This window comes from Alnus glutinosa, chromosome 9 (assembly GCF_958979055.1).
Source record: "Alnus glutinosa chromosome 9, dhAlnGlut1.1, whole genome shotgun sequence".
Classification (NCBI taxonomy): Eukaryota; Viridiplantae; Streptophyta; class Magnoliopsida; order Fagales; family Betulaceae; genus Alnus; species Alnus glutinosa.
The window spans coordinates 2,232,651-2,252,390 of NC_084894.1; the positions used below are offsets into that span (position 1 = coordinate 2,232,651).

General features: G+C 36.2%; 3 protein-coding genes across 4 annotated transcripts; all 3 read left to right on the forward strand.

Moving 5' to 3' along the window:
• The first annotated feature begins 59 nt into the window (after positions 1–59).
• On the forward strand, positions 60–3,220 carry LOC133878296 (pentatricopeptide repeat-containing protein At3g62890-like). Its single transcript, XM_062316829.1, has 2 exons — positions 60–844; positions 1,143–3,220. Exons 1-2 carry the CDS (start codon positions 167–169, stop codon positions 2,337–2,339), a joined length of 1,875 nt encoding a protein of 624 aa, XP_062172813.1. The 5' UTR covers positions 60–166; the 3' UTR covers positions 2,340–3,220.
• Positions 3,221–4,244: 1,024 nt separating this feature from the next.
• On the forward strand, positions 4,245–11,667 carry LOC133877029 (dehydrogenase FPY6). The gene is made up of 12 exons (XM_062315259.1): positions 4,245–4,612; positions 5,350–5,490; positions 6,225–6,273; positions 6,431–6,448; positions 7,692–7,807; positions 7,881–7,994; positions 8,467–8,517; positions 9,991–10,079; positions 10,202–10,262; positions 10,341–10,418; positions 10,620–10,730; positions 11,340–11,667. Exons 1-12 carry the CDS (start codon positions 4,487–4,489, stop codon positions 11,466–11,468), a joined length of 1,083 nt encoding a protein of 360 aa, XP_062171243.1. The 5' UTR covers positions 4,245–4,486; the 3' UTR covers positions 11,469–11,667.
• A 3,912-nt stretch (positions 11,668–15,579) lies between these two features.
• On the forward strand, positions 15,580–19,155 carry LOC133877552 (multiple C2 domain and transmembrane region protein 5). 2 transcript variants are annotated; one of them, XM_062315897.1, is made up of 2 exons: positions 15,580–15,971; positions 16,257–19,155. In XM_062315897.1, exon 2 carries the CDS (start codon positions 16,627–16,629, stop codon positions 18,949–18,951), a length of 2,325 nt encoding a protein of 774 aa, XP_062171881.1. In that variant the 5' UTR covers positions 15,580–15,971; positions 16,257–16,626; the 3' UTR covers positions 18,952–19,155. The 2 variants fall into 2 exon arrangements, with proteins under 2 accessions (XP_062171881.1, XP_062171882.1); XM_062315898.1 differs by lacking the exon at positions 15,580–15,971 and adding an exon at positions 16,005–16,131.
• The last annotated feature ends 585 nt before the right edge of the window (positions 19,156–19,740 follow it).

A 19,740-nucleotide genomic window follows, 5' to 3' on the forward strand; every position in this document is an offset into this window, starting at 1 on the left:
ATTATGTTCTTTTCTTTTTCTGACGAAAAGAAAAACAAACTCGTCGGCCTATTCATTCCCGCGCTTTACAATCAAAGACAAGGAATACGTTCTCAGGAATGGCATTAGCCCAAGGCACCCACCGCTCTTCTCCTTGTCTCACACTTCTGAAATTTTGACCGTTAAAATGAGACGTTGTTACTCCACCTTAAGAAAGCCTTTAAATTCAAATCACAAACCCATCTCTCTTCTTGATTCATGCAAAACAATGGAGCAAGCCAAGCAAGCTCATGCCCAACTGATCACCACCGGCCTCATCCTACAACCTGTCCCAGCGAATAAACTCCTTGAGAAGCTCACTCTCTCAAGCTTTGCTTCTGTCCGTTACGCCCATCAAGTGTTTGATCAAATTCCCTGTCCTGACCTTTTCCTCCACAACACCATAATCAAAGCTCATTCACTCTCACCCACTTCTTCTTGTAATTCTCTTATTATATTTCGGTCAATGATCCGGGGTTTGAGGCTTTTGCCTAATCGGTACACTTTTGTGTTTGTGTTTAAAGCGTGTGGTAACGGGTTGGAGGTATTGGAGGGCGAACAAGTTAGGGTTCACGCGATAAAAGCTGGGTTGGAGAGCAATGTGTTTGTTACGAATGCGTTGATTGGGATGTATGTCAATTGGGGTTTCGTGGAGGAGGCTAGAAGGGTGTTTAATCGGAGCATGAATCGGGATATGTATTCATGGAATATTATGGTCAATGGGTATGTGGGGACCGGTGATATGGATCGAGCTATGGAGTTTTTTGACCTAATGCGTGAACGTGATGTTGTATCATGGACTACTGTAATAGCTGGTTACGTTCAGGTAATAGTGTAGTATATAAAAGTGTGAATATGACGTATGTGTACATTTCAATTATTATTATTATTATTTTTTACTCTGCAATCCCCATTCAAGAATGTTGTGGCAAAGTATTGTTTCCCTTTCATTCAAAACATTATATCGGTCATTATTATCCCATTATTTTCGAATTAGATTTGCACCACTAGTTGAAATGGACCATACAGAGTTGTCAGTCCAAAAAATATTGTTTTTCCTTTTGATAATAGTATTTTTATGGCGGATGGCTTTATTAAAAAATGGAATTGTTTATCATCTTTAGGTGGGTTGTTTCATGGAGGCCTTGGATCTCTTCCATAAGATGCTGCAAGCGGGTCCTAAACCTAATGAGTTTACCCTAGTAAGTGCTCTTGTTGCTTGTGCAAATCTAGCGGCATTGGATCAAGGAAGGTGGATCCATGTTTATATTGATAAAGGTGAGATCAAGATGAATGAGAAACTACTAGCTAGCCTCATAGACATGTATGCAAAGTGTGGACAGATAGAATTTGCAACAAAGGTTTTCTTCAATGAACATGGTCTGAGGAGGAAGGTTTGGCCTTGGAATGCCATGATTGGTGGTTTTGCAATGCATGGAAAATCCAAGGAAGCGATTGATATTTTTGAACAAATGAAGATTGAAAAAGTTTCTCCGGATGAAGTCACATTTGTTTCCTTATTAAATGCATGCAGCCATGGAAATATGATTGATGAGGGAAGAGGTTATTTTGAGTCCATGGCAACTTCTTATGGAATTGAGCCAGAGATAGAGCATTATGGGTGTATGGTAGATCTACTGGGCCGTGCTGGATTCTTGGAGGAAGCCGAAGAGATCATATCTAGTATGCCAATGGCTCCAGATGCTGCCATATGGGGAGCATTACTTGGTGCTTGTAGAATTCATAAGGATATGAAAAGGGCAGAGCGAGTAGGAAAGATAGTGAAAGAACTGGATCCTAACCATATCGGTTGTCAAGTTCTATTGGCTAATATTTATTCTGCTTCCAGGAGATGGAATGAAGCAAAGATGGTAAGAGAGAAAATCAAATTAAATGGAAGAAAGAAAATCCCAGGTTGCAGCTCCATCGAATTGAATGGTGTGTTCCATCAATTCCTTGTTGGAGATAGATCACATCCCCAAACTAAGCAGCTCTACCTGTTCTTGGATGAGATGACAGCTAAGTTAAAAATTGCCGGGTATTTTCCAGAATTTGGTGAAGTTCTGCTTGATATTGATGACGAGGAAGATAAAGAGACAGCCCTGTCAAAGCATAGTGAGAAGTTAGCCATTGCTTTTGGTTTGATGAACACAGCACCTGGAACCCCAATCCGAATTGTGAAGAACTTAAGAGTTTGTGGGGATTGCCACCAAGCAACAAAGTTCATCTCCAAGGTTTATGATCGAGAGATTATTGTCAGGGACAGGATTAGGTATCACCATTTTAAAAATGGAATCTGTTCTTGTAAAGACTATTGGTAGAGATGAAGATTGCTTTGTGATGAATCGAAGCTGATCTCAAATTTCAAGTTTTCCTCCTTTACTGCCAAATCTACAAGTATTTGGCTCCTCTGCATTACATTTTGTCAGCTATTTTTTCTGCTGAGAAGGTGCCAGTTTGAGTTGGTAATATAACGGTGCTTTCTTTGTGAATGTGGCAGTATCCTTTTGCATAATGAGTTGACGACAAAGAGCAATGTGTTCAATGAAATGATGAGACGCATAGGCTTTTACATGAGAGGAGACCAAGCCTATTTTCATTTGCTTTTGATGGCTCCCTCAGGGCATGAATGAGTTTGCATAGTCACCAAATGAAAAAGGATCTTCTAAAGGTTAAGGGTTGCTCAAGGGATGTGGGAGGAATCAAAGCCAATGGACAGAGCTATACAGATAAAGACTAGGGCCAACATCACAGGCATCTTGATGTTTCAACAGGGGTGCACTAGAAGTTAATCAAGGCATAGTAGAAGTCAATCAAGAAGAAACAACTGCTTCAGTAGCCAGCAGATAGACAAATTTTCGGAGCCACTGTCAGGGATCACCTTAGTATGATACTATCTGAAAAAAGGAGTCAATTCTGTGGTTGATTTTATGCAAGTTTCTCAGCATGAATGAATACTGATGATATGATTCTGAGTCCGTGAGAAGGGATAACAGAATAAATATAATGTCTAACACATTATTCTAGAGTGCAATTTTTTGCAACTTCTTTTTGTTTTTGCCCCGGTCAAATACAATGACAGACAAAATGGGGAAGCTCTGAGTTTATTCAGCTTGTAAATGTTTGGTTTGGTCAATCTTCTTATAGAGCCTCCCTCATCCAGTTATCCTACTTATGTTAGTTATGTATATCTTATGTTGTACTTGAGCAAAAAGGAGGAGAAGAAGAATAACACTATCCCTCAATCTTTGGTTTGAAAATACATGTAGCCTAAAATCGTTCTAGCAGTATAGTCCATGAACAAAGTTTCTTCCAAATTAGGTAGGAGAAAATTCTTTTAGCCTAATCTATTATTAAATTGATATGTGCTCAAAATACATGTAAGAATTTGTGATTCTTACCTGCATTGTGAAGAATGCAAATCACATGCATTTTGGACACATATCAATTTAATGAATTGGATTTAAGGAAATTCTTACCACCTAATTTGGAAGAAATCTTTGTTCATAATCCCTTTGATTTGTGGCAGGCTTGGATTCTAGTAGTCGGGCTCCACCCCATACTATTGCAACGTTATATTAGAAACCTTCGAATAAAGGCATAAAACAATTGCTTATAAGTTGTAAAATCCACCTGCTCGAAACATGTAGGTTACACAACCCCTCTACGTGAAATTGTCCAAATTGTATGCAATTCAAGAACTGTGATCCCTTGTCAAAGGCCAAAGTGATTCCAAGTACTTTGTAATGAAATTACATGTTATCAAAAACATGTGTAGGTGTAGACCTTGGATTTAACTTAGGCGCAGTAAAAAAAAAAAAAAAAAAATACAATATATATGCTGTAGTCTTTCAATAGTGTAAATTTAATTCTAAATTTTTATGAGAAAGAGAAAATTAAATTAAATTTAGATCGTTAAAAAAGCTACAACATATATTTTTTTTTACAGTATCCTAGCCAAATATGTTTCTTTCTGCTTAAAATATTTTTTTAATAAAAAAAATTATCAATTTCTCGTTGTTTATATATTAAAAAAAAAAAAAAAAGCTCCTCTATTTTCGTCAAATATATATATATATATATAAAACCCAGTCTCCATCCTTCTTCGGGCACATGTAAAACAATCCCCCAATTCCCAAATCTTAATCGACGTCAATTTTATTTATTTTTTAATCAAATTTCCATTGCTTTATTTAAAAAATTAAAAGGTCCTCTATTTTCTTAAAAAGAAAAAAGAAAAAAGAAAAGGCCAAGCTCCATCAAGCTCAGCATCTATCTCCGTCCTGCATCTGAGCACATGTAAAACAATCCCCATTGCCCAAATCTTAAGTATTGCTGTTGATTTATTGTATTACTTCCAAAACAAGCAAAGAGACACAGGCAAAAACAGAAAAACAAAAAAGGAAACCCACTTGGGACTTGAGGAAGTGCAGGGAGGTTGAAGAACCCAATTGCAGGAACTGCAGGAATGGAAAAGGAGGCGACCCAGATTGCCATACTTGGAGCTGGGATCTTCGTGAGGACTCAGTACATTCCCAGGCTCGCTGAGATCTCTGAGCTCTTCACTCTCAAAGCCATTTGGAGCCGTTCTGAGGTGCTTACAATTTTTTGTTCCTTTTAATTATTATGCCTTCCTTTTAGAATACTATGATAAGTCACAGTTTAATATTGGGTAAATTAATTAACTTTTCTAGTAAAAATCTAGCATATAAGGAAACTGCCATCCGAATGCAAAGCCAAAGTCTTTGGATCAATTTAATAGTCTAATTAGGATTTGAATGTTTGAATTAGGAAGTACATTATATGAGGAAATGCTCAAGCATATTCTTTTCTTATTTTGTTATGTTTCTTTATTTTAAAAAGAAAAACAAAATTCATGGTCTGTTTCAACGGCAAGTTTAATTTTAAAATATTTTTCTGGGATTTCTTTCCCATCTGCAAGCTTAAAACTTACCAGATGGGTACAATGCTGTGGACCTTGTTTCAGTGAAAGCAATAATAATAATAATAATGATAATAGTAATAATAATCTCATTCCGCTGGAAAGTCATTGTTTTTTGTGCTGTATTGCTAACAAGAAACTTGGGGATAAGGAAGGCAACAATGCAATATCTGTGTGTCTATTTGTGTGTGTGTGTAAAATTTTTGTCGATTTTCTGTTCTCCATTAGAAACAAGTGGACCTTGGGGAAAACAATATAGTAGTGGGATATCTGCGTTGTCTGTTTTTCTTTTCCTTTTCTTTTTTACTTCTCTGTATAAACAAACAGGACTTGGGGGAAAGGAAGATTTTAATGGGTATTCTGTATTTTTCATGTGTGTTCATATGTAGGAATCGGCAAGAGGTACTGTTGAAATAGCTCAAAAATATTTTCCAGGAGTGGTGTGTAAGTGGGGTGATAAAGGTCTTGATGAGATCATACATGATGATTCCATAATTGGTGTTGCGGTCGTTTTGGCCGGACAAGCTCAGGTATCTTATTCTTTTTTCTTTATTTTTGCCTCTTCCATCTCTACAAATTGGCTCATCGATCAGTTCTCATGTAATTAATATCTTTGCTCATGAGTAATAGATTCCTTTCTTTGTTTTTTTTTTTTTTTTTTTTTTTTTTGGGTTTTAATTTGGTGCTGAAGTGATTTAAAGTTGCGCTCTTTGCATTTCAAGTGAATTTTTAGAATTCTAGGGATGCTGATTCACACTGTAAATTCAAGTTTCTCTGCTGTATTGGTTTTACAATCATTTGTTGATATGTGCATACAAGAGAAGAAAGAGCTCTGAAGTATTGCCTTTTAGTGTCAACATATTTTCTGGTACATGCAAGAAAATAATATATTTCTTTTCTTTCTTAACCATTGTTTCAATCGCCATTCTCCTCTGTCCTCTGAATTGCTAGAGTAAATCTCAAAATTATCTTTAATGAATTATGTTAAGGAGAGAAAATTTTGCTTTGTAGAAAATGGGAAGTAGACTAAATATAATGACAAGTAAGAAGCATACTTAGTTGACTCCGGAAAAAATCAGTAAATCAAATATATAGATATTGAAATTCATCGAAGTGTTTAACCTAACTCCTTTAGAGAAAATTTCAGCACACCATTTCGGATGTCCCTGTTCAGTTTCTGTATTGTCCAAGGTGTGAAGGCTAATGACTTTAACCTTTATAATTATTGGTTAGATGTGTCTTACATGTGAAGCAATTCGTTCAGGTTGATATTTCACTGAGGGTGCTAGAGGCAGGGAAGCATGTCCTTCAAGGTAATTTATGTTTCAAAATAATCATAAACTGATGGCAGTTTAACTGAATCTATTACAGTAGGAAAAAAATTTGTATGCTTATTGTTCTGTACAATGCACTAAAATTTCCCTTTTTGGACGTGCCATGTGTTGCTCGGCTAATTTGATGAATCTGAAGAGAAACCGGCGGCAGCTTGTAAGTATGATGCATTTTCAATCGATCAAGCATTATCATATAGTTATGTATAACTGATTAATGACATATATTGTGATAATTTCCAACTCTTTTTTTTTCTTCGGGGTTAAATCTGTTCTTGGGTGACCAACTATACCCATAATCTGATCATGCCAGGAGCTGATATTTATTTGTAGAACAGTCGGTAGATAATGTCTTCCATATTCTTTCTTTGTAACCCAAATTCTCTTTATAAAGTTTAATTTGTCTACTTGAAAACTTATATAATTACTACAATTAAACTCTTTTAGATAAGTGCAAGAAATAACAAGCTTAAATTTACAGAAAGGGGCTAGAGTAAAGGTGTATCAGAGCCATATTGACGAGGACAATTTGCACATAAAGATTAAGTCTCACTTGTTAATGAAATCAACTGCATGGACTCCAGAAAAGTTCTGAGTGGCAGAACACTAAAATGAAGCTAAAAGTATGATATCTCTGAGCTTTCCCATGTCTTCTGTAACTTGGCCCAAGTAACATCATCTTCAGACACATGTTCTTTTTCTTCTTTCCAAAAACTCCATAATATATGAAAGAAATAATTAATTATCTAGAACTTCTGGCCCTTTGCTCTCCCAAATTTAAAATGTTCTGCTGGCAGAAACTTGTTGATCAATTTAGGCATTGTCACCTGGTTTTGAATCTTAGTTGAGTGTCAATCTAGCCACAGTTTTGCATTGGAGGTTGGGTGGTAACAGAAGGTAAAGGCCACCGTGCCAATGCCACGTAATTATAACAATTATCAAACTATATTATTGAGTTAGCTTTCATCTGGAGGGAAAACTGTTATCTCTGTATCTGGGTATTCATCAAACCTCAACCCTGTTAGTCAAGAGTCTCATTTGGCTCTTTGATGTCTTTTTGGAATGATGTAAGAGTGGTATACAACCACGTCCATGTTTCAAGAATATTCTGGCCCTTGTTTTTAATCTTCTGATACTTCATTGCCACCAATCCAACCATGCTTTTTATTAATTACTTTCATGTGTGTGTGTGTGTGGGTCTGTTTCACTAATTGTGTTAACATGTTTTGTTGGGAGTCCTGGGGTTCAAAGAGGGATCTTCAATCTTTCTCATTATGAACTTGAAATTTCTGGTCTTCTTTCTTTGGATTGATATGTGGAAGCATTCAATCTAGTATCAACAGAATTTGATATAAAGGATGTGTTTTGGAAACTTAATTCTTAAGAATTTAATATTGCAGCTACTAATGAGCTGGAAATTGCACTCTCAAGCTACAAATCTATTTGTGCCAATCTCCCTGGCCAGCCTATTTGGGCTGTGGCAGAAAACTATCGATTTGAACCTGCTTTTCTTGAGGTACTTGTTTCTGTCATATTTGAAATGGTTCCAATCGCTCTGGCTTGCCAGACACTGATTGTTGCTTCCACAGTGCAAGAAACTAATGGCTGACATTGGGGATATGATGAGCGTTCAAGTTATTGTTGAAGGATCAATGAATAGTTCAAACCCATACTTCTCAAGCTCTTGGAGGCGAAACTTTACTGTATGTGTTTCATAATAAAGCTGAATAACAAAATTACTTTTTCTTATTCACTAGAGCACTTGGCATCAAGCATATGCTTTGCATCACCTTCAGTGTAAGCTAGTTCTCAATATGCTAGTCATTAAATAATTTAAATGTACCTTATCGAAAGAGGTTCATAACCTGATCCAGTGGGAGAGCTTCCCAGAGAAGTGACTCCTATAACTACTCTAACGTAACCTAACCATATACCATTGAAGTTTGAGGTCAAAAGATTCTTAGGTACCTATACAACATGATGCAATGTTAAGTATGAAGAAGACTTCATTCTTCTGATCCTTGGAGCAAATGTAAAGAATTTACTTGATTATGCATTCTGGATTTTCAGGGATGCCTTGCTTGATTGTTAACGTAGCCAGCACTCTTCCCATATTATCATACTTGAATTAGTCCTTTTATGTCTTATTCTAACAAGTTTATTTTCTTATGGCAGGGGGGTTTCATTCTGGATATGGGGGTCCATTTCATTGCAGGACTGAGGATGGTAATCTCAAATTTTCTAATAATTAATGGTGGATAAGTCATGGTTTGCGTTGCTTAAAAAACATGTCCACCCATTTTTTGTGAAGGATATTGTTATTTGAATTCCGTATGTTAGAATCGTCTACATGTGTACTTGGACCTTCCCCCTCCACCCCACCCCCCCTCCCCCCCCCCCAAAAAAAAAAAACAAATTTCTCCTTCAATTTTTTCATTTACCCATCAAAGAAAAGAAAAAGAGAAAGAATTTTATGTTCTAATTATAGTCATACTAATATTCAATTTTGTTCTTTAGACTCTCATTTGAACCCCCTTTTCACGTCTCCTTACTCTCTTTTTTGTATACGAAATTTTAGACTATTGGACTCTGGCTTTCCAGAGTCCAAATTGTATTTATTGGGGAAAAATTGGAGTTTTAAGAACTTTCATTATATCGTAGCAGTTTTGCTAAACTGATGTACATAATGTCTTACCACTTTTGGGGCTGTTTCAGTATCAAGAAGATCAGAATTACTCAAATCATGTTTGGTAAACTGGGAAGTGCTCTGTTGGGTACATATGTGTTCTGAAGCAGGTTATGCATCAAACAGAGTTTTAAGAGATATTATTTATCTTGTGATTTGGGATTGGGGAAAAAGAGAGGTGTATTGCTAACCACAAATAAACCAATGATAACTCTTCCTGTATGCTTACAACACCATCTGTGTTGAAGTTGATGAATAAATGTTTTCCCGCTTTTTGTAATAGAACGTCCCCTACTGCCTTGTGGGCGACGGGCAGGAATAAGATAATACAGTACAAACATGATGCAGAAATAACCAAAAAGCGGTTTGTGATAATGCTGCCCAATTTTGATACTAAAAGCAGAAAATGTAGGGTTCATTTGTTAGCGGAAATGAAAGTGTGATTCATCTCAAGCTGTGGCATTATAGTAGTGAAGATCTTGGTTTTTAATATTTTAGGGGTTAATGGCCTGTGTTAACATGACCTAGAAAATTATACGTTGACATATCCTGAATAGGGTAGTTTAAGAAATATTTTGAAGATGGTTTTTAACATGGCTTTCTTATGTACTTATCAAAAAAAAAAAAAAACATGGCTTTCTTATGCCATCAGCTGGTATTACTTTCTCTGATGGCTTATTTTTTAAAAGCTTTTTTACATCCCTTAAAGTTGCTTATTCTTTCAAAAAGTTTCACATAAGTCCTTTTTCCCCGAAGGATAAAAAAGGAACAAGAATTTTGTGATAGCTCTTAATATGGTTCACTCTTTACGAAACTGTCTTAAAATGATTGAAACAGCTGACTTGATATTTCTTTGTAAGAAACATCCTTGAATGCTTAACATGTGAATTTGTGCTCAAAACTTGCAGTGTCAACTCAAAGATTCCTTATTAACATGGAGTGTGTTTTTTCTAGTACACTATCTATGCCATATTGTGATTATAAATGCGATTTTCTTGTTTTCATTTGAACAGCTTGTAGACAGTGAGATAGTCTCAGTGTCGGCTATGACTTCTCATGTGGACGCAACCTTACCCCCACCAGATAACATTTCCTCTCTGTTGTAAGTTTTGATTGCATGGAATTTACTTTCCAAGAATCTGAAGACCTCTTTTTTTTTTTACTCTTTCTTTCCTGACACAATTGGAAGACTGAAGGTGAATTTTTGGAATTTCTTTGCCTTAGTCAACTGGAGAATGGATGTTCCGGAGTTTTTGTGATGGTTGTCTCTTCAAGATCTCCCAAGGCATGTGGTAAATGATAGATTTACTGTAATCTTATGCACAGTTGAAGATATTTTAATCATAGTTGTTGCTGTGTTTAGATATTCTGGCGAGTTGTTGGCTTTAAGGGAACACTGCAAATTGAGCGTGGAAATATAGATGGACGGCATGGTTACCTGGTATATTGAGAATCAATTTTATTGTAGAATAGATTTTCACATATAATTAGAAGCCTAGAGTTCTTTATAAACTCATGAATTTAAATTTTAGAGACTAAAAATACTTGATTATTATCTCGATTCGTAATTTGACTTACCATATTAGCTTGTGATGGATCATGATAGTAGCAACCTCTTATTATGTCCAATGATGCATTACAGGTTTCCTTCTATAGTTCTGACGGGCAAAGCAAAAGCTCCTTTTTCACGTTCAGTGGAGTGACCGATGAATTAAAAACTTTTATACATGACATATCACTGGCAACGCTTAAGGTAGTCGAATATGTTACTTCTCAAGCATGTATGCATGGTTGGTTTCAATATTCTATAATATGGTGATTTTGGCAATTATTAGTGTATTGACTATGGAGGGTGTATATTACTGATTAGTTTTAGTGGTTGGTTTTAATGATTTTCTTGTACTTTTTTCTTATTCTATTTAGGCGTTCTCTTGTATACTTCCTATGTACTAGAGTTGCGTCCCTTTGCACTTTTTGAAAAGCATTACATTACTTATCAAAAAAAAATATTACTGGTTCCTGCAAAGAAAATGAGTGCAGACATTTTGATGGCATTCAATTTGTTGCAACAACTTCTGATTCTTAAACTTTGCTTTTCAGTATGGTGATGGTAGCAGACTTCTGAGTTCTACTGGCTAGACGGCATTTTCAAATTTTCATAGCTTTCTTATGCATAATTCTGTCTATTCTCTCATTTAACATTCTTTCCTTCAATTATTTGGACTTTCTGGAGACCAGCTGTTGGACAGCTTATTTTGATCTTCATAACTTCATTTGAGAAATCTTTGCAATTGAACAAGAATAAAATAAAATCCCATGTGTTGCCGTGACTGATCCGCAACTCCGATTTATTATTTTGCAGAAGGGGAGTGGCTATGAAGCTGATCCTCGCCTCTCTTTTGTGGAAGGTGCTAGAGACGTTGCTGTTCTAGAGGCAATGATTGAATCTGGAACAAGGCAAGGGGCCCTAGTTCAAGTGAAAAAGTTTTAGTTTGCTGATATATGGGATTTCTTCTTCAGTGACATGATCAGTTTTTTTTTGTGACATTTTCATATTAAACAGATTAAATTAAAATGGAATAGTCCTGAGATTTATGCATGTGGGTAGTATTCAAGGGATCCAGGGGCCAATTCATTCCTTTGTAATTGAATTAAATCAATAAAAATTGTGATGATATTTTGGAACACCATATAGGGAGAAGTTCATTTTCACCCAAAACCTCACTGGATATTCTGTCAGGGCCAATTAAGGTGTATGGGCCATTTTGATGATAAACCCTTCACATGTAGGCATTAAATAGTTGCATGGCACCTCCCAGAAAGCAGCTAGGAATGCATAATTACCCAAATGACATGCTAGCTGCAGCCTGCAACTTGCCATCTCCAATTCAGTCAACTTTAGTTGGATGCTGGAAAGCTTTTTACAGTAACAAAACTTGGACTCTGTATTTGGTTTCTTGATGTCACAACAATTACAGCTTAACTCAAACTAAAACGGGTTAAGATTCCATGTAAAATACTTCTTATTTGGGCCGTTCATTTTAGCTTAACTCAGAACAAAACGGTTTGAGACCCCGTGCACCCATGCAATACCACCGGATCTCAATTCCCTGTTGAGTTATTTTCCCTATGAGACTAGTGAGTTTCATTTCTACTACCATTCTGCAAATTGATGTGGAACCCTGCACTGATTCTAGCTAGGCAAAGCTTACACGCACATTAAATGTCATGTAAGAGTACGGATAAAAGTTGTTCTCTTGGTCGGGAGGGCTACTCTTCATGCCTCTCTTTCAGTGGTTTAATGGAACAACATTGATGAAGCCACAAAACAACATTTAATGCATTAATCAGGCTATTTTCACTGAAAAGGAATGGAATAGTTCCTGAAAATGCGTACGGCCAGCCAAACTTTTGAAATGTTTCTCTGCCACAACTCACAAGGACCATAAATGGCCTTTCTTCCTGTGATTACGAGATGGAGGTTACTGGCTGGCTTCAAAATCATTCGTTTCAGTGATGTGAGCAGGACTCATTCACTCTCCATGGTTAATCAGCATGTGGCCACGTCCGCTATATTGATGTCAACCCGACCATCTACAGAGAACTGTCACGTCAAAATTAAGAATCATGTGATTGAAAATGGGAGGCGGTGTGGGATGGAACATCATATGTTTCTTATTTTTGTTTTTAATTTAATATTTTGATATGACGTAAAGATTGAAATATTTTTAAGTTTTTATTTTAAGAACATAAAACAAAAAGTTTAGGAGACCCTTTCAACTTTTATTACATTTGAAATTATCTTTTAAATTTTAAAAACTCTTAATTTAGTGTATTTATCTTTCAAATTTTTGTTTTTTTTTTTTTAATTTCATCGATCCATTAGGATTTTACGTTAAATCTTAAAAGATGATATCAAAATTCTCAAAATATCCATAATTTTTTTATAATAAAAAAAAAAAAAGAGAAAATTGTAACGATTTAGGCTGTGGTCAGGATTTAATGGAATTTGTAAAAATATACACGCATGAATCTTTGATTTATTTTTTTTTAAAAAAAAAACAGAGATATTTAAAGTTGATTTCAGAAGATTCAGAAGAAAGGTGATAATAGGATTTGAGTGAAGGAGAGGGGATGACTCGGTTCCAAACCAACCATACCTAACACTAACTCTTTCACATTAATTATGTTGACAACCGCCATTGAAAGCTGCTGGGGCCAAAATGTGTCCATTTCCCTATCAAGGAGTAAATACCATTGATGACACAAGTATGCAAGACGTTACATGTTATTTTCGAGATTGGCCACCCCCATGAAAATACTAAATAGCCCTTTCATGTGATTACAATGTTGGTATGGTATGGTATGGACTAGATGATCCAACCTAGCACTTGAAGGCATAATTTGAGTGAGTATTCAATTCACCCCCTAGGCCACATGGAAGCAAATTTGGGGTACAAAATCACTCGCATCCGGCCAACTATTTTAACAAAATATTTGATGAGCTGCTAAAATTTGGTGAGTATTGAATTTACATGAACCTCACGAATCTAATGATGATTTTAAAAAGTGAGAGAAAGTGGAAAAGAATCAAAAAATGACGTATTACATGTCTCTGTAAACAAAATATAACCCTATTGAACATTACTAATGATAGACGTAAGCCTCTAAAATTGAAGCATTTCAATTTTTTACGTCTCTATTTGCTTTTTTTTTTTATATTTTTTTTGAATAAATGAATAAGAGCTTTATAAACCAAATAAAACACCAACATACCGACAAGCTGTCCTCTCTATTGCATTCGTTCCTTACTATCCTATATTTTCTATTCTTTTTTCGCATTTCTACACAAATCTACCACATTGCCAATCATAAAAGTTGTTGATTTCCATTCAAGACACTGTTACATGCGGATTAGGATCTTCTCAAATTATCTGTCCGATTTTGAGAGAATTCGAAGGAATTAAAGAGAGAGAGAGAGAGAGAGACGGAGATGCCATATTGAAACAATATACGAGTCTTGGAGAATACAATAATTATTGTAAATACAATGATACTATAAAAATAGAGCATAAGTAGTGAAACCCAATTTTTTTTTTTTTTTTTTTTTTTTTTTTGGAACAGAGATCTAGGAGAGACTAGAGAGTACAACCTGGAAAATACTCATGTGCTCACCAAATGTAAAAATTAAGGCATTTTTATTTTTTATTTTTTTTATAACATCATCTCAATAAATAATAAATTAAGAAATTCTCGAAAAATAATATTTAAATAAAATAATGAAAGTGGATAAGTAAAATCGAGAGTAAATTTGTTGAGTCGAATTGTTTGTTAATATTTTTATTTTGAGAAGAAAAAATTAAAAAGAAAAAAGAAAAATGACCAAAACATCTATTATTGGGTGCACCTAAACTTTTTAAATTTCAAATGGAACTATGATCGTCTTTGCCTCCTTGACTGGGGAACCACATTAAAGTAAATATCTAAATGCCCAAAAAATATAACCTGGGAAAACCAAGAAGATAAAATTAAAATAATTTCTCATCTTCCCAAGAATATGACCAGTCTCCAACCAAACCAACCGGCTAGCATGTGCCAAAACCGACCACAGTCCTCGCACGTGTGCCTCGGCATTCTTGTGCAAAATGAGTTTCCCATTTTAGGATCTCTTTATGTTTTATGCCATTTTGATATTAAGATTCTAATTTTTAATTCGATGAATTCAGGATTTGAATTTAAAAATTTATTTTAAATTCGAAATCTCTGTTAACATTTTTATCAAATTGATAACAAATATGTACATAAAAAAAATAAATAAATAAATAAATAAAAAAAAAAAAAAAAAAAAAACCCAAAAAATTAAGAGTCTTTTGGCTAGCTCACCCAACCCCACGACGGCAATTGCCTGGATGGCTAAAAGAGGGGGTGTCGCGATCACTTCTTTATTGACAACTCTTCTATTTGGGGTGACTGTGACTCAACACATGTGTTAAGGAGGGGTGGTCTCTAACTTGGGGTGGTCGTGATATCTTCTTTGTCTGTAAGGGTTGGCTTGCAGTTATTCTCTAATTTGTAGGTGGTTGGGTTTTGATTAGATGGGTGAGTTCGTCCAATTTTTTTTTTAATTTTTTTTTTTGTCATTTTTTAAAAATAAAAAGTTATCTGTAGTTTCATCACAAAAAATAAAAATAAAAATCTAAAATCGAGTCTTGAATTTACCAAATTAAAAATTGAAACAAAATCACATACATAAATCCTAGATTAGTTTCCCAATACAGTAAATACAATAAAAAGGTAAAAAAGTTGAACCCTTGCTAGTGGTATGTCTTTTTATTATTATTTAAATAAATAAAAAATTATTACAATACAATTTTTTTTTTTTCATATAAATTCTTTCTACTTTATATCACATTAATCACTTTTTTACTTCCACTCAAAAAAAAAAAAAAAAAAAAAAAATTCTCCGATAAAAGAAGGGGGATTACTAAACGGGCCTCAGTCTTTCACAGATCTCTCATCCCTCGTGACCCACGTACACAGACACGATCCCTTTTTATATTAGTTCACTCTTCAGCTTCCTTAGCTTCACTTTTCAATTTTCTATACATATTTTTTTAAAAAAAAAGAATAATAGATTTTTCATTGCTGCACATTAAAGAAAGCTCTTTGTCTCCAACCGTGCCTCAGGTCAGTGTTTAACTGGCGTGTGAGTGCGAGTGAGTGTATGTATGCGTGTGAACCAGAAGTACATTTTTTTCATTTCTTTGACCTGTTCAGCAATGCATGTAATAGATATTCTTTCAAGTTGGTTGGAGTAGTTGTTGAAAAATTCTGTTTGTTTTAGAGTAAGTAGTTGTTGAAGCTAGTGGGAAAGTTTACTTGTACGTTGAGCTTACTTCTTCAAGTTGGTATTTTTAATGGAGGGGTTTTGCGCTACATCTGTGTGGTCATATCAGATACTCACCCCATTATCTCACAGTAAATCCTAACAAATGTATGCTTTCTTTTCTTTTATTCTCTGTTTGGTTGCCAAGAAAATGCAAACCTTGATATTGGTATCTGTCATAATACTATATTTTCACTTGATAAAATTTAACCCCTCCTCTTGGCTGAAACTACAAAATACTCTATTAAGCTGCTGTGATTGTCTTATGGTAACTCAAAAAATTGAAAGAAAAAAAGTAATTTAATTTCAAGCTTTTCTTTGGCCCCCTTGCAGCAATCAAATGGAGGGATGTGTAATCATAGTAACTTATCATTTCTTGCTTTGATTTTGCAGGTGGTTGCGGTTTCTGGTTTAAATCTTTCACGGAAGCCTGCTAAGCGTTACTCTGCTACTTGTTGTGTGCTAGAATTGATTAGGTTCTTTTCTCCTTCCTTTGTTAGTTCACAACAAACACAGTAAGCCTACTAACTCATAGCTCTCGGGCATCTTTTTTGTAGTCACCCTTGTGTGAAAAGACTAAAGATTGCTGTAAACTATCGGGTTTTGGGTCTATGAAAAAGTTGACGTTTTCAGTATTAGTGATATCATCTCTGTAAATCCTTATTTTGTTTTGAAAGTTTGGTTTCAAAATCCTAAGTTTCTGTGTCTTCTACACTTCGAGTGTTTTTGAATCCCGTCTGGTTCTATAGTGTGAACTAGAAAAATGCAGAAGCCTCCGCAACTTCAAGATTTTGCTCTTAAGGAGACCTCACCCAAGATTGGCGCGGGTGCCATCACGGGTGATAAGCTCTCCTGCACCTATGATCTTGTTGAGCAAATGCAGTACCTTTATGTCCGTGTTGTCAAAGCGAAGGAATTACCTGGAAAAGATGTTACTGGTAGTTGTGATCCCTATGTTGAAGTGAAACTTGGAAATTATAAGGGAGTTACTAAACATTTTGAGAAGAAGTCCAACCCTGAATGGAATCAGGTTTTCGCCTTCTCAAAAGAACGAATCCAAGCTTCACTTTTGGAAGTGGTGGTGAAAGACAAGGATGTTGTGCTAGATGAGTTCATGGGCAAGGTTATGTTTGATCTCAATGACATCCCGAAACGTGTTCCACCGGATAGCCCATTGGCGCCGCAGTGGTATAGACTGGAGGACCGGAGGGGGGATAAGGTTAAGGGAGAGCTGATGCTAGCTGTTTGGATGGGAACTCAAGCGGATGAGGCGTTTCCTGATGCATGGCATTCAGATGCTGCAACTGTTGGCCCTGATGGTGTTGCAAACATTCGATCAAAGGTGTATCTTTCCCCGAGGCTTTGGTATGTGAGGGTCAATGTGATTGAAGCTCAGGACTTGCTACCCAACGATAAAAGTAGGTACCCAGAAGTTTTTGTGAAGGTTATCCTTGGAAACCAGGCATTGAGGACTAGAACATCACAAAGTAAGAGTATCAATCCCATATGGAATGAGGACTTACTGTTTGTTGTTGCTGAACCGTTTGAGGAACGCTTGATTCTGACTGTGGAAGATAGGGTGGGATCAAACAAGGATGATACCTTGGGGAAGTGTTTGATTCCTTTACAGAATGTACAGAGGAGGTTAGACCATAAGCCTGTAATCTCTAGGTGGTTTAATCTTGAGAAGCATATAGTTGTAGAAGGGGAGAAGAAGAAGGAGACTAAATTTGCCAGTAGGATTCATTTGAGGATCTCCTTGGATGGTGGGTACCATGTTTTGGATGAATCTACACACTATAGTAGTGATCTAAGGCCAACAGCAAAGCAATTGTGGAAGTCCAACATTGGGATTCTGGAACTGGGGGTTATAAGTGCTCGGGGGTTGATGCCAATGAAGACAAAAGATGGTCGAGGAACCACAGATGCTTATTGTGTAGCTAAATATGGGCAGAAATGGGTCCGAACAAGGACAATTGTGGATAGCTTTTTGCCAAAGTGGAATGAACAATACATTTGGGAGGTTTACGACCCATGTACTGTCATTACAATAGGAGTTTTTGATAATGGTCATATACATGGGGGAGATAAAGCTGGAGGGGCGAAGGATTCGAAAATTGGGAAGGTAAGGATTCGGCTATCAACCCTTGAAGCTGACAGAGTTTACACGCACTCATATCCCCTTCTGGTCCTGCAATCTTCAGGGGTGAAGAAGACGGGTGAAATTGAGTTGGCTGTGAGATTCACATGTTCATCTTTGTTTAACATGTTGCATCTGTATTCACACCCGTTGTTGCCAAAAATGCACTACATTCATCCCCTGTCTGTAATTCAGCTTGATAGCTTGAGGCACCAGGCTATGCAAATTGTCTCCATGAGGCTGAGCCGTGCTGAACCACCTTTGAGGAAAGAGGTGGTGGCATACATGCTGGATGTGGATTCACATATGTGGAGTATGAGGAGGAGCAAAGCCAACTTTTTCAGAATCATGGGAGTTCTAAGTGGGTTGATTGCAGTTGGAAAATGGTTTGATTCTATCTGCAATTGGAAGAACCCTCTCACAACCATTTTGATTCACATCCTTTTCATTATATTGATCCTTTATCCAGAGCTTATACTTCCAACTATCTTTCTGTACCTTTTCTTGATTGGAATTTGGAACTTCCGATGGCGATCACGACACCCTCCTCACATGGACACCCGGCTGTCCCATGCTGATGTTGTTCATCCTGATGAACTAGATGAAGAGTTTGATACATTCCCTACTTCCCGGTCATCGGATATGGTTAGGATGAGATATGATCGACTGAGAAGTATTGGAGGGAGGGTTCAGACTGTGGTTGGTGACCTGGCTACTCAAGGGGAAAGGTTTCAGTCTCTGCTGAGCTGGAGAGACCCAAGAGCAACCACTCTGTTCGTTACCTTCTGTTTCATTGCTGCCATTGTTCTCTATGTTACTCCTTTCCAAGTTGTGGCCCTTCTCATAGGACTTTATGTATTAAGGCATCCCAGGTTCCGCCACAAACTTCCTTCAGTTCCACTCAACTTCTTTAGAAGGTTGCCTGCAAGATCGGACAGCATGCTGTAAGCAATTGTGGCCTTCATAGCTGCTGTCTCCTCCCTATCATTTTCTCCATGTGCCATAGTTCTGCAGATGTTGCTGCAGCAAGAGCCGCGGCAAGTGGATCTTTGTTTGATTAATTTTAGTTGGTGTAGGTTTATGGTCCTTACAATATGTAATTTTCCTCCAGATTGTCATCTAATAAACTATTATCTATTGCAATATGTAAAATCTGTCGCCATTTTCCTTTCAAGATTTTTCGAGTCTTCATAAAGTTTGTATTCGCAATGATTTCGAATTGGACTGAGTTCTCTTTCAAACTAGCTTTGAAGAATTTCTCAATTTTATTTATTTCAATTCAGTCTATTAAACTGACATATGTCCTTAAAACATGTCATTCTTACCTGCATTTTTAATAAACTCTTGTCCTCTAAGATTTACAAGTGAAAAAATCTCACAATGCGAGCGGTAGGATAGTAAAAGTGGAAGGCATTAGATGGGGGTGAGGGAGAATCTTCTATTACTTTTATGTTACTTGTAACAGTAACATATGCTAGTTGATTAAGTCATTAGTTCTCAAAATAAATAATGGAACTTGAAGAGATTTTAATCGAATATCAGCCAAGGAAAGATACAACAATGTGGCATGTCAATGTAAAAAGCTTTGCCATTTGGACTGTTCTCGTAGTCGGGCGGCCCGTGTGTCAATGCATTGCCGCGAGCCATCCCCATAGTGGTTGGGGGTGGCTTTTATGGTGTTTTTTTTTTTTTTTTTTTTATTATTTATTTTTTTTTTTTTATTGATTAAAAATTTTA

What these genes read in the sequence shown, in the direction of transcription:
- LOC133877029 (XM_062315259.1), top strand. Translation starts at nt 4,487, where the DNA reads ATGGAAAAGGAGGCGACCCAGATTGCCATACTTGGAGCTGGGATCTTC. An exon ending in GATAACATTTCCTCTCTGTT is followed by an intron (nt 10,080 to 10,201) that starts GTAAGTTTTGAT and finishes TCTTTGCCTTAG; the next exon opens with TCAACTGGAGAATGGATGTT. An exon ending in TCTCTTCAAGATCTCCCAAG is followed by an intron (nt 10,263 to 10,340) that starts GCATGTGGTAAA and finishes TGCTGTGTTTAG; the next exon opens with ATATTCTGGCGAGTTGTTGG.
- LOC133878296 (XM_062316829.1), top strand. Translation starts at nt 167, where the DNA reads ATGAGACGTTGTTACTCCACCTTAAGAAAGCCTTTAAATTCAAATCAC. An exon ending in TAATAGCTGGTTACGTTCAG is followed by an intron (nt 845 to 1,142) that starts GTAATAGTGTAG and finishes TATCATCTTTAG; the next exon opens with GTGGGTTGTTTCATGGAGGC.
- LOC133877552 (XM_062315897.1), top strand. Translation starts at nt 16,627, where the DNA reads ATGCAGAAGCCTCCGCAACTTCAAGATTTTGCTCTTAAGGAGACCTCA.